The 13,443-nt window shown below is 40.1% G+C and overlaps 2 protein-coding genes across 3 annotated transcripts in view; both read left to right on the forward strand.

Moving 5' to 3' along the window:
- LOC143558203 (hypothetical protein At1g04090-like) overlaps positions 1-13,443 on the forward strand; it is a 171,244-nt gene that overhangs the window by 151,601 nt on the left and 6,200 nt on the right. The gene's annotated exons all lie outside the window — the stretch shown is intronic.
- On the forward strand, positions 8,362-9,256 carry LOC143558193 (uncharacterized). The gene is made up of 2 exons (XM_077047080.1): positions 8,362-8,854; positions 9,195-9,256. The coding sequence occupies exons 1-2, from the start codon at positions 8,362-8,364 to the stop codon at positions 9,254-9,256; spliced, it is 555 nt and encodes a 184-aa protein (XP_076903195.1).

Consider the following 13,443-nt stretch of genomic DNA (forward strand, 5'->3'; position numbering starts at 1 on the left):
TTAGCATCGGCTATAGATTTCTCATCCAAACTCTTCCCGAATCCTTCTAACACTTCCTAAGACTTCAATTTATGCTCCGGTCTTCCCGAGATATCATTCCATGCTCGTACAAGTCTCCAATTTAGCATCTTTAACAATCAATGACCTGAAATACAAAAGCACGTATGAAGTACCAAAATTCTACAAATATACTATACAAAACTACATAATTAACACACTAATATATATACAAAATACCCGAACATCACCAGGATCCGCCTCTAGCCCGTCATTAATTTTCCAAAATCGCTTATAAATCTTCGGATAATGTCTTAATTAGGAGAATAAAAAAGTAAAAGAATTTTAAAATTTGCAATGTCTGTCGATCATCTGGTCAGGTTCATTGATTTGTAATGTTTTAATACGATCTGTGTTTTTATAACAACTAACTGATCACATACTCACTAACTTTACCTCCAAAATATACACCAATATCCACAATGAGACTTAAACCCTCAACCTTGTTGGAAAAAACACTATTATTGGCACGCCCAATACCTTGATACCACTAGACTAGAAGCTGACAAAAAAATCACTCCAGGAGTTGATCGAACCTCAACATATGAAGAGGGACAATGATTTACAAGCCTTGATACGCTAGGCCATGTGCCCTTCGGTTGTTATACATATAAAAAACGGAATTGCGTACAAATCACCGGACTCATATCGAAGAAGGGATAAGTTTATACGAAAGTAACCAAGTTTTAAATATTTAAACACCTATAAAAAATTACATACTACTGGAATATCTAATAAAGTTAATAGCTCGTTCATAGAGTTTAAAATATAGGACTTGTAAGGACTTAAGTACTTTCTTGAATCGAGGTTCAAACAAGGGATCTTTATATACCAAAAGAAATACATTCTTGACTTTTTAGTCGACACATGAATGATTGATTGCAGACTTGCTGACACCCTAATCACTCTGCATATGCGATTGTGGGTGGTCAACATGTTTATGCATTAACCTCAAGTTATTCACATGGAAGCATTATGGAGGGTAGTTAGATATCTGAAAGGAATGGTGTCATGGAGTTCTTTTTCAACCAAATAAACATCTTATCACACCTGGTCTCAGAGACCTAGTCGTGTGACCAATAGTTGATACCAGTTCTGTTAATTTATCAAAGTTTGGATTATGTAGCGGAAAATATTAAATAAAATATTTATTTTCATAGCATAGGGAATTAAATACCCTTTTTTGTTTTATAAAATTACTTGCTTTATAAAATAAGTGTACATATGCTTCGTTTACAAAATTAGCTGAGCCATCAGCTGTATTCTATGTCTAGCAATCTTCTATTTCCATTGGTAAATCCACTTCTATACTTTACGCCTAGTTACTTGAAAACACTTTTAAAAATATGTCAGCTAAATCTGACTCAATAAAATATTTACATAAGTAATTATGGCACAAAACTAATAATGTTCAACGACTCAGTGGGTCTCAATCTCATCTAATCGGAACTAGCATATGCACAAACCGCTTAAAGGACGGTTACGCGCTTGATGTGGTCTAAAATATACATATTATTATATAAATATTATCTACTATTTTGGATACTTTTGAGCCAAGTTTTTATTGAATATTATTATTATTTGGTTCATGTGTGAGTTTAATGGTTTATAGAGACAATGGGCTAAAATGGAGCACCTTTGCTAAACTTGAGACCGACGAATGACGAGTCGAGCATTTGATATATACTACTTATTATTATTATTATTATGAAAGTTTGGAAAAAAAATTACATACATATATATATATATATAAGTTAAAACGCATCACGTGAAGAGAAACATAAATAAACAAAAATATTATAAACGTAAAGAATTTTACATTTTGTATGAACTTGAATTTTATATAATATCTTTTAATCCATATGTCTCTCTAATTGATCAGCCCAGCAAAGCCCAAAGGTGTCGGGAATTTGAATTATTAGTCGGTGGAGAAAAAAACCTATGGGGATAAAATATAAGATCTTTTTGGTTTAGAAAATCCGGCCCTACACAGAAGCAAGGGAGACAGCAGAGACATCATCATTACATATTTATTTTCTTTTGAAGAGCTCACTTGGGGGTTTTTTTTTTTTTGGATTCCTTCGAAGAGCAAAGTCAACTGCAAGCAAAGAAAAAGAAAGCAAAGGCAGCCGTGAGTCAAAGATTTTTTTTCAAGGTGTTCGGGTTCACATCTACCCATTTAAACACGGGTCTTTTGGTTTGATTTTATTACTTTTATTATGAACTCCATTATTAAACTTATTTACTTTATTTTCTTGAGCATGATTATTGGCTAAACCTTTTTAGTTATCTAGGCTTGGATTGATGTTTTGTGAGAGATTGAGGGTGAGTTTTCGGGAATTGTTTATTGGATTTTGGTTAATTATAAGTTTCGATCAGATTTATTGGATGTTATTTATGCGTATTTACTTCTGATTTGTGCTTGAATGAATGTTTTACATGTCGCTTGATTGAATGTCTTTCGATTATAGATGCATGTTAGGGTTGTTTACTGTGTGTTTGCAACTTGTTTATGGTTTATTGAGCTCATTCACCATAGAAACTGATTTTTTAGCATATTATTAGAAGTTTATATTCTTACTAGCTTAAATATCCGACGGGTGATAAGTTGTCGGGTTTGTCTTTGTTATTAGGGTTTTAGGTTGAACTGTCTGACAGGAAGTTTGCCTAGTTTTCCTTAGTTTCACGGTTTACCCGTGTCTTTTAAATCTCTTCTAGACCACCCCGTGTACTTAGGTGCATTGAGATAGTGAAACCGACGGGTTAGCTATTTTTTAGGGTATTAATCATAATTGGTGAACTGACAGGTGAGCTAATAAGCCGGTGCTTGTACATGATCTTTAGGATTTCCTCTTAGGTGACACCTTGAGAGTGATTAGGGATCCATTAGGTTTCCTAGGGTTCTTATTTTTAGATTCCCGGTTCCAATAGCATTTTTCCGTAACCGATAAAAGCCCAAGTCATCACAATTCGGATTCCTTGCCTAGGTAACGCCTTTCTCATTAGTGTTTTCGTCTAAGTCTTAGAATTTTAAGTTTAATTTATTAGTTTAATTTATTAGTTTAATTAGTCTAAGTAATAGTTAGTTTTATAATAAAATAAATAAAAATCCAAAAATAATCTTTTTCTTTATTATTAATTTAATTAGCTTCTAGAATCTAGTTTCGTTAATTTAATTAGTGTCTCTGGGGTTCGATATTCCCGGACTTCCCATAGCTATTCTATACCCGATAGGTTCACTTGCCTGTTGCTAGTGGTTTGGTTTAGGGTATTATAGGTTTTTATTACTCGTTGTGCTAGGTTGATTAATAGCATTATTTTTATATACCACTTTTAGGCACATCAAGTTTTTGGCGCCGTTGCCGGGGACACTTGGTAATTGGCGAATTAGATTCTATTTGCTTTTTCTTTGCTTTTAGTTTTAGTTTAAATAATTAGATTTTATTTTATTTTTTAATTGCTCTTAATTGCTATCTGTGCTTCGTGTGCTTTAGGGATAAGTTTGGGTCCTCACTATTTTATCTGTTTTTCAGCTTATGCGACGTTCTCGTTCACTAGGACCACCAGAGTTCACTGTTTCTGATGAACCTGAGAGAGATTTTCTTGAGCGCAGTAGGGAGCTTCGGGAGATTACACGTGCTCTACGTGAAAGCAAGGTACACGTTTCAGATTCCACTTTAGATATGGGTGACGCTATTCCCCCTAGGCGTATGGTTCACTCGAGAGCGAATGAGGGAGTTATGGGGAGACGGTCTGCTATCACACGTCCAGCGATGCCTGATGCTAATAATTGGCATATTCCGCCCAACGTCATGATTCTATTACTAATTCCTCCCCATTTCACGGACTTGAAGACGAGGACGCGCCGGGTCATCTAAACAAATTCACTCGCATCCGCGACACTTTTCATATCGCCAACGCCACTCGTGCTTCTATCTACCTTCATCTTTTTCCATTTTCTCTAGAGGGTCGAGCTTCATCGTGGTTGGAAAACCTTCCCCCTGGGTCCATTACTACCTGGGATGAACTTCAAGATAAATTCCTAAAGAAGTATTTTCCGCCATCTAAAGCCTCGCGACTTCGTGATCAGATCTATTCCTTCCGCATGGACCCTGAAGAGTCATACCCTTTGGCTTGGGAAAGGTTCCATAATCTGCTTAGTAGGTGCCCCAGCATGGTCTGTCCGACTAGGCCGAAGTCGAGAAATTCTATAACGGGCTGACCTTTGAGATGCAGCAGAGATTCAACACGTCAGCTGGAGGGGACATGTTAGAGAAGCTGGATATAGATGAGTGCGAGTCGATGTTTGAGAGCTTCACCCTAGCCGAGCAGCAAGGGCCGTCCGCCCGAGGTACTTCTAAGACCACCACTTCTTCCGCTCGAGGCGTCCATCAAGTTTCGAATGATACTGTCATCACGGCTGCCTTGGAGGCAATTCGAAGGGAAATTAAGGACTTGAAGAAGGTTGTTAATAGGTGCGAGATCTTTCGAGGAGGTCACGACACAGTTGATTGTCCGGTCGATCAGCAGGAGCAGGTGGACTACTTGGGAAATCAAAATAGAGGACTGAATGCCTACGGGAACCCCGGATGGAGGAATAGCTCAAACTATGGTTGGAGGTCGGGAGGTAATGCTCAGGGCTTTCAGCTGAGGCAGGAGCAAAGTCAGGTTAGAGATACAGAGGTGGCAGGGATTTCGAGTGCGGGGAAGAGCAGCGGTATGGATCCGGATCTTAAGGAGTTTCTAACTAAGCAATCTACCATGCTTACCCAACTTATTGATAGAGATAATAACACACAGAATAGACTGGCTGAGCATGACACCTTATTGAAGAACCAACAGTCGTCAATTTTGGAGATGTCTCGAAAGGTGGATGAGATGATGAAGCATATGCTACCTAATAAGCAGGTCGGAGCATTTCAGGGAAACACCGAGCTTAACCCGAAGGCACAGTTGAAGGCGGTGACCACTTGTAGTGGCAGAGGAAGCGACAGAAAGCAGCCACCGGCAGATGATGAGGAGCCGGTGGACGAGGATATAGAGATGGAGGCTCTTGTGAGGACGCACGAGAGGTGAGCCCCAGGAAGTACCGCATCAAACAGTGAGTCTCCTGCGAAGAAAGTTGTTGAGAAGAAGATTGAAGAGAAGAAGAGTCCCGAAGTCGATCTTACTCGAGTTCTGTATCCTGCTCGTCTTCTGCGGCAGAAGTATGTAGAGGAATATGGACATTTCTTGGACATGTTTAAACAACTTAAATCAATCTTACGTTTGTCGAAGCACTCCAGCATATGCCCAAATATGCTAAATTCTTAAAAGATCTTCTTTCGAACAAGAAGAAGCTGGAGGGGCTTTCGACGGTATGTCTAAATGAAGGATGCTTTGCGGTAGTCCAGAACAAGCTGCTGGAGAAATTAGCAGACCCGGGACACTTCACGATTCCGTGTTTGTTTGGCAGCTCGACTAAGAGCTACGCGTTGGCCGATTTAGGTGCTAGCATAAATCTGATGCCATATACTCTTTATAAAAAGCTAGACCTTGGCGAGCCGGTCTCAACGCGCATGAGTTTATCCTTGGCCGACGTTCGGTCAAATATCCGCGGGGAATCGTGGAAAACGTACTCATTAAAGTCGATAAATTCATTTTCCCCGTGGATTTGGTTATTCTTGACATGGAGGCTGACGATCAAGTCCCACTCATTTTGGGACGACCCTTCCTGCGTACTGCTAAAGCGCTTATTGACGTCTTCGACGGCAAAATTACACTTCGTGTAGGGGAGGAGAACATCACCTTCGATGTTGTTAAATCGATGAGGAACTCCAGTAGTCAAGACGATTCTGTTTACTTTCTTGACACGTTCATATCTCAGTTCGAGCGCTGTCTTGACTACATCTCTGGGGCAGATTTGCTCAATCAGGAGGACGAGGTTGATGTTCCCCCGGAGCATGACCTGAGCATTCTTGCTAGCTCACCTCCTGAACACCAGAGGTGTTCACGGTTGCCGATAGCACCGAGGGACTGAAGGAGAGACCATCGATTGAGGCACCACCATTCCTTGAGCTTAAAGAGCTACCCCCTCATTTGGAGTATGCTTTCTTGGATGGTGAGGCTGATTTGCCCGTCATCATTTCTTCTCAGTTGACGGATGATGAGAAGTCGAGGTTGGTTGATGTGCTCAAGGCACACAAACAGGCTATTGCGCGGAAACTCATGGACATTCACGGCATCAGCCCGAACTTTTGCACGCACAGGATACTCATGGAGGATGGGTACAAAGCCTGTAATCCAATCTCAAAGGAGACTCAACCCTAACATGTCGGAGGTGGTCAAGAAAGAGGTTATCAAACTCCTCGACGCTGGCCTGATTTATCCCCATCTCTGACTCTTCATGGGTGAGTCCCGTTTAGGTCGTCCCTAAGAAGGGAGGGATGACAGTTGTCACTAACAAACGTAATGAGCTTATTCCGACTAGGACAGTCACAGGTTAGCAAGTGTGCATCGACTACAGGAGGCTTAACGACGCTACTAGGAAAGACCACTTTCCTTTTCCGTTCATTGATCAGATGTTGGAGCGCCTGTCGGGATGACAGTTTTACTGTTTTCTTGATGGATTTTCAGGTTATTTCCAGATCCCCGTCGCGCATGAGGATCAGGAAAAGACCACATTTACATGCCCATACGGTACCTTCGCGTACAAACGTATGCCTTTCGGGTTATGTAATGCTCCGGCTACTTTCCAGCGTTGCATGGTAGCGATATGTCGGGACATGATCGAGAGTTCCATGGAGGTTTTCATGGATGATTTTTCGATATATGGGGACTCTTTTCATCAATGTCTTTCTAATCTTGAGAGGATGATGAAGCGGTGCATAGAGACGAAGTTGATGCTGAATTGGGAGAAGTGCCACTTCATGGTGACTGAAGGCATTGTGCTCGGGCACAAGATTTCGCGAGATGGTATTGAGGTAGACAGAGCTAAGATCGACACCATCAGTAGACTTCCTCCACCGACTAGTATGAAATCCGTTCATAGTTTTCTCGGGCATGCGGGTTTTTATCGTAGGTTTATTAGAGATTTTTCTAAGATCACCTGGCCCATGACTCGCCTTCTAGAGAAGGACATCACATTCGACTTCGATGCTGATTGTCTGAAGGCGTTTGAGTTTCTCAAGGGGCAGCTGGTTAACGCTCCTATCTTAGTAGCACCCGACTGGAGCTTACCCTTCGAGCTCATGTGCGACGCTAGTGATTTTGCAGTCGGTACTGTTTTAGGTCAGCGGAAGGACAAGCACTTCCACCCTATCTATTACGCGAGTAAGACCCTCAATGATGCTCAGGAGAATTACACGACTACCGAGAAGGAGCTTCTAGCAGTGGCCTTCGCGTTCGACAAATTCCATTCTTATCTCGTGCTGTCCAAAACCATCGTTTATCCTGATCATGCGGCATTGCGATACCTGTTCGCCAAGAAAGATGCTAAACCTCGTCTGATACGATGGATTCTCTTGCTTTCCGAGTTCGATATTGAGATTAGAGATAAAAAGGGAGCGGAGAACGTTGCTGCGGATCACTTGTCACGTTTAGAGGATCCGAAGAGAGAGGAGATTCGAGAGGACGCCATCGGGGATAGGTTTCCCCACGAGTCGTTGATGATGGTGAGAGTGAGATTTGAGAGCGAGCCAGTTTTGTACGTGAGTGCTGAAGAGGAGGGTCTTCCATGGTTCTCCGACATTGCGAATTATCTGGCCGAAGGAGTGGTGGTCAAGGGCATGAGTTATCAGCAAAGGAGGAAGTTTTTCGCAGATGCCAGCCATTACATATGTGTAGGCGCCGATCGAGTGTTGAGGAGGTGTGTGAGTAGGGAAGAGGGCCGTGAGATTCTTAGACATTGTCATGAGGGTTTGACTGGAGGCCACCATGGTCTGTCTTCCACCGCTAGGAAAGTTCTAGATTCCGGATTTTATTGGCCATCGATTTTCAAAGACTCGCACAGTATTTTTCAGACAGTGTGACGCATGTCAGCGCACTGGAAACATCTCATCCCGTAATGAGATGCCCCAAAACCCTATTCAGGTTTGTGAGGTTTTCGATATTTGGGGCATTGATTTCATGGGTTCGTTCCCTTCTTCTCGAGGGAACCGATACATTCTCGTGGCTATCGACTACGTTTCCAAGTGGGTTGAGGCTCAAGCCTTACCCACTAATGACGCCCGAGTTGTAGTGGGATTCTTAAAGAGGTTGTTTAGTCGGTTTGGTACTCCCAAGGCCTTGATTAGTGATAGGGGCACACACTTTTGCAATGCCCAGATGGAGAAGACGTTGGCACAGTATGGGGTCACCCATCGGTTGTCCACCGCCTATCACCCACAGACGAGCGGGCAAGTGGAGAACGCAAACCGAGGCGTTAAGCGTATTTTGGAGAAAACTGTCGGCAAGAACCGAAAGGACTGGTCCGATAAGTTAGATGATGCGCTTTGGGCTTTCCGCACAGCGTTTAAAACGCCTATTGGGACCACACCTTTTGGGATGGTTTACAGGAAGGCGTGTCATCTACCGGTTGAGTTAGAGCGTAGAGCATATTGGGCGTTGAGATCCCTTAATCTAGACCTGACCCAGGCTGCGAAAAACCGGTATCTCCAAATTCATGAGGTTGAGGAGCTGAGAGATGAGGCGTATGCGAGATCTTGGAGTTATAAAGAGCGTACGACGGCGTTGCATGATAGGAAGTTGAAAAAGGTAAAAGAGTTCAAGTGTGGGGATCAGGTGTTGATTTATAATTCCCGTCTGAAGTTATTTCCAAGTAAGCTTAGATCAAGATGGGTAGGTCCCTATACGGTGAAGGCGGCATTCCCGCACGGTGCGGTTGAGTTAGTTGATCAGGAGGGAAGAACATGAAAGGTGAACGGCCATAGGTTGAAGCACTATATTGGTGGGCCAATTGACTCGATTGAGGAGGACATGTTTCTCCTCGACATCCCTAGGTTGATTGATTGATAGGGATAGGACCTCGGGTGAATACCCGAGTGTAGAGTTTGTATATGTTTGTATTTGTTTTCTTTTATTTTTGTGTTTTGAGTCGGTTTTTAAGTTTTAGAGTCTGTTTGATGTCTACTTTGGGTGCTTTGAGTTTTGTTTTGCAGGTTTGGATGCTAATGTTCGTACTCAATCTCCATTTGGACAGGGGCGTTCTGAGCTTATTTGATTGCAGAGGGGACCCAAAAGCTGCGGCCGCGAATGAAATGCTATACGGTCGCTTTTTCGGAACTTGACTTACGATGATCACTGCCATATTACCAGGGGAGTCTGTTCCATTTACTCTATTTTTTTTGTTTTATTTTATTTTTGCTTTATTTTTGTCTTTTTCCTGTCTCACATTGAGGAAAATGTGAAATTTAAATGTGGGGATGGAAAACTGACGTTTTTTTAGGTAGCTTAAAAAAAAGGTAGCTTAAAAAAAATATAAAATAAATAAAAAAAAGATAAAAAATATAAATATAAAAAAGAAAGTAAATATTTATATAAAAAAATAAAAAATTAAAGAAAAAAATTAAAAAAATTGTGTCCCTTGAATTAAATGTTTTGCGACAAAATGGAAAATGATAGAAAAATTGGGGATTGTTTTTTCAAAAATACTAATATATATGAGATAAAAAATAGAAAGCGCACTTAATTTGGGATGTGTCGGTAGGCCCAACTAGCCTTGAAAGGTTTACCTTGATTATTATAAATATACCTATAATTAAATCATTAAGTCTTGTGGGTTCTCATCTTAGGAAAACAGAAAAACTGAAACGTCTAAGGTATTGAAAAGCACCAGTGTAGGTTAAAACCTTGTAAATCTTAAAATTTGATTTCGTCTACATAAGTAATGAGCATATAAATATATACATATATAAAGCTGAAAAGGATCCAATAATTTAATGTGTCTCCCTCTGGGATAGTGACTTGGAGATAACATCTATGGATGAGAATCGATAAAAATAATAAATAAAATCCAACAACCTATGTGTTTTCTTTCGAGTTGGTAGCTTGACTGATAGGCCTCTGGGTGAGGATTAAAAGAACGTTCATGAGTAATGACCAACAGTTTACATGCTTCTCACTGGGCTAGCAACCACGGTGACAACATTCATGGGTGAGGTCTAAGTTATGTTGAAATATAAAATTGCTCAAAATAATTCAGTATTTATTTATGAAGTTAAATTTTAATAGTTACAAGTTTTTAGGATGCACTGGTAAAAATAAAATCTTTATGGTTTTCTCTTTGCTTTAACATGGCTGAAACAAATTAGGTGGTTTTGTGATTTTAGGTGTGAGACCTTTAGACTGAGTTTTAACTTGAACTTAATCACTGAATATGATGGGGGCTTGATAGGTTGGTGGCTGGGTTTAAATGGACAACAATATCGGCAATCGCGGTTTTTGCGTTTATCTATATTAATTAAAGTAACCAAAATGTTTTGAAAATCAGTTTTCCGATTATGATTCCATTGCAAATAGCTTTTTCAGGGACGAAAAAGGTTTAAGTGTGGGGATATTTAATGTGGTCTAAAATATACATATTATTATATAAATATTACCTACTATTTTGGATACTTTTGAGCCAAGTTTTTATTGAATATTATTATTATTTGGTTCATGTGTGAGTTTAATGGTTTATAGAGACAATGGGCTAAAATGGAGCACCTTTGCTAAACTTGAGACCGACGAATGACGAGTCGAGCATTTGATATATACTACTTATTATTATTATTATTATGAAAGTTTGGAAAAAAAATTACATATATATATATATAAGTTAAAACGCATCACGTGAAGAGAAACATAAATAAACAAAAAAATTATAAACGTAAAGAATTTTACATTTTGTATGAACTTGAATTTTATATAATATCTTTTAATCCATATGTCTCTCTAATTGATCAGCCCAGCAAAGCCCAAAGGTGTCGGGAATTTGAATTATTAGGCTGAGGGGTGTGGGGGGCGCGAGAGGGGGCGCGAGTGGGGGCGCCAGCCAATAATATTGTGACGTGTGGCAGAGAGAGAAACTTGATAAGATGGGTGTTGGAGCCCCCGCTCGCGCCCCTGGCCCTGGTGTGGAGGGGCGCGAGAGGGGGCGCGAGCGGTTTTTTTTTTATTTTTTTATAAATGTATTAAAAAAACGTATTATTAAAAAATCTGATCGGAGTTATTTTTTGTTTTAGTTCCGCTACCTTAACGAATATGACTAAAACTCACTGAATTTGCGTAGACTCGACGCGTTTTGTTTTAATTCCGGTACTATAACGAACATAACAAAAACGATCATACCAATTTTTTTTCGTTCTTTGTTTTTGTTCCGTTACCATAACAAACATGACATAAAACCGACCGAATTTGTATACACTCGCCGCTTCAACGCCCAAGTTTTACCGACCGACTCCACTCCATCAGTCCACCTCAATTTTTATAACTTTTTTGTTTTAGTTAGTTTCAATATTATAATACACTTACCGTCCTAACACTTGGGTTTTACCGATCTATCCGTCGCGCTAGATAAAACACCCTAAGCCGTTTAAAAGTAACTCACTTTACAACCTAACAAGCAAAGTGTACAACCTCATAATGCACAACTTAAACAAGAGGTCGGTTACCACAAGCATATCAGCCCACAACACAAAAATATAAACAAACAAATATCTCAAACCCTAATTCCGCTACTTCGCCTAATCCACTCTCATCACCACCGGCGACTCAACGCCGCCGTGAACCACCGCCGGAGTCATACCGCCGTACACAACTAACTCCGATCAGATTGTTATTCACCATCAGGTAACAAATCGAATCAATTTATAAAAAATTTTTTTTTTTTTTAATAAACATAAAGAGCCCAACGGCTCTATTTACGCATTCCCAGGCTCCCTCATGCGCATTCCCAGCCGCGAGACCCCTTGCGCCCGCCTGGATTTCCGCGCTCGCGCCCCTCTCGCGCCCCTCTCGCGCCTCGGTGGTGTGGTGCTCGCGCCCCGGGGCGCGAGCGGATGGGCTCACGTGCCCCTTCTCGCGCTCCACACCCCTCAGCCTTAGTCGGTGGAGAAAAAAACCTATGGGGATAAAATATAAGATCTTTTTGGTTTAGAAAATCCGGCCCTACACAGAAGCAAGGGAGACAGCAGAGACATCATCATTACATATTTATTTTCTGTTGAAGAGCTCACGTGGGGATTTTTTTTTTTTGGATTCCTTCGAAGAGCAAAGTCAACTGCAAGCAAAGAAAAAGAAAGCAAAGGCAGCCGTGAGTCAAAGATTTTTTTTCGAGGTGTTCGGGTTCACATCTACCCATTTAAACACGGGTCTTTTGGTTTGATTTTATTACTTTTATTATGAACTCCATTATTAAACTTATTTACTTTATTTTCTTAAGCTTGATTATTGGCTAAACCTTTTTAGTTATCTAGGCTTGGATTGATGTTTTGTGATAGATTAAGGGTTTAAGGTTTTCGGGAATTGTTTATTAGATTTTGGTTAATTATAAGTTTCGATTAGATATATTGGATGTTATTTATGCGTATTTACTTCTGATTTGTGCTTGAATGAATGTTTCACATGTCGCTTGATTGAATGTCTTTCGATTATAGATGCATGTTAGGGTTGTTTACTGTGTGTTTGCAACTTGTTTATGGTTTATTGAGCTCATTCACCATAGAAACTGATTTTTTAGCATATTATTAGGAGTTTATATTCTTACTAGCTTAAATATCCGACGGGTGATAAGTTATCGGGTTTGTCTTTGTTATTAGGGTTTTAGGTTGAACTGTGTGACAGGAAGTTTGCCTAGTTTTCCCTAGTTTCACAGTTTACCCGTGTCTTTTAAATCTCTTCTAGACCACCCCGTGTACTTAGGTGCATTGAGATAGTGAAACCGACGGGTTAGCTATTTTTTAGGGTAATTAATCATAATTGGTGAACTGACAGGTGAGCTAATAAGCCGGTGCTTGTACATGATCTTTAGGATTTCCTCTTAGGTGACACCTTGAGAGTGATTAGGGATCCATTAGGTTTCCTAGGGTTCATGTTTTTAGATTCCCGGTTCCAATAGCATTTTCCCGTAACCGATAAAAGCCCGAGTCATCACAATTCGAATTCCTTGCCTAGGTAACGCCTTTCTTATTAGTGTTTTCGTCTAAGTCTTAGAATTTTAAGTTTAATTTATTAGTTTAATTAGTCTAAGTAATAATTAGTTTTATAATAAAATAAATAAAAATCCAAAAATAATCTTTTTCTTTATTATTAATTTAATTAGCTTTTAGAATCTAGTTTCGTTAATTTAATTAGTGTCTCTAGGGTTCGATATTCCCGGTCTTCCCATAGCTATTCTACACCCGATAGGTTCACTTGCCTGTTGCTAGT

This window comes from Bidens hawaiensis, unplaced genomic scaffold (assembly GCF_021521415.1).
Source record: "Bidens hawaiensis isolate Kalapana, Puna unplaced genomic scaffold, B.hawaiensis_p1.1 tig00019354_1, whole genome shotgun sequence".
In the NCBI taxonomy this organism is placed as follows: domain Eukaryota; kingdom Viridiplantae; phylum Streptophyta; class Magnoliopsida; order Asterales; family Asteraceae; genus Bidens; species Bidens hawaiensis.

Bases quoted from the DNA above. Each gene is read 5' to 3' on its own strand.
- LOC143558193 (XM_077047080.1), top strand. From the start codon at position 8,362: ATGGAGAAGACGTTGGCACAGTATGGGGTCACCCATCGGTTGTCCACC. The intron at 8,855-9,194 runs GTAAGCTTAGAT...TTTGTTTTGCAG, and splicing joins CCGTCTGAAGTTATTTCCAA to GTTTGGATGCTAATGTTCGT.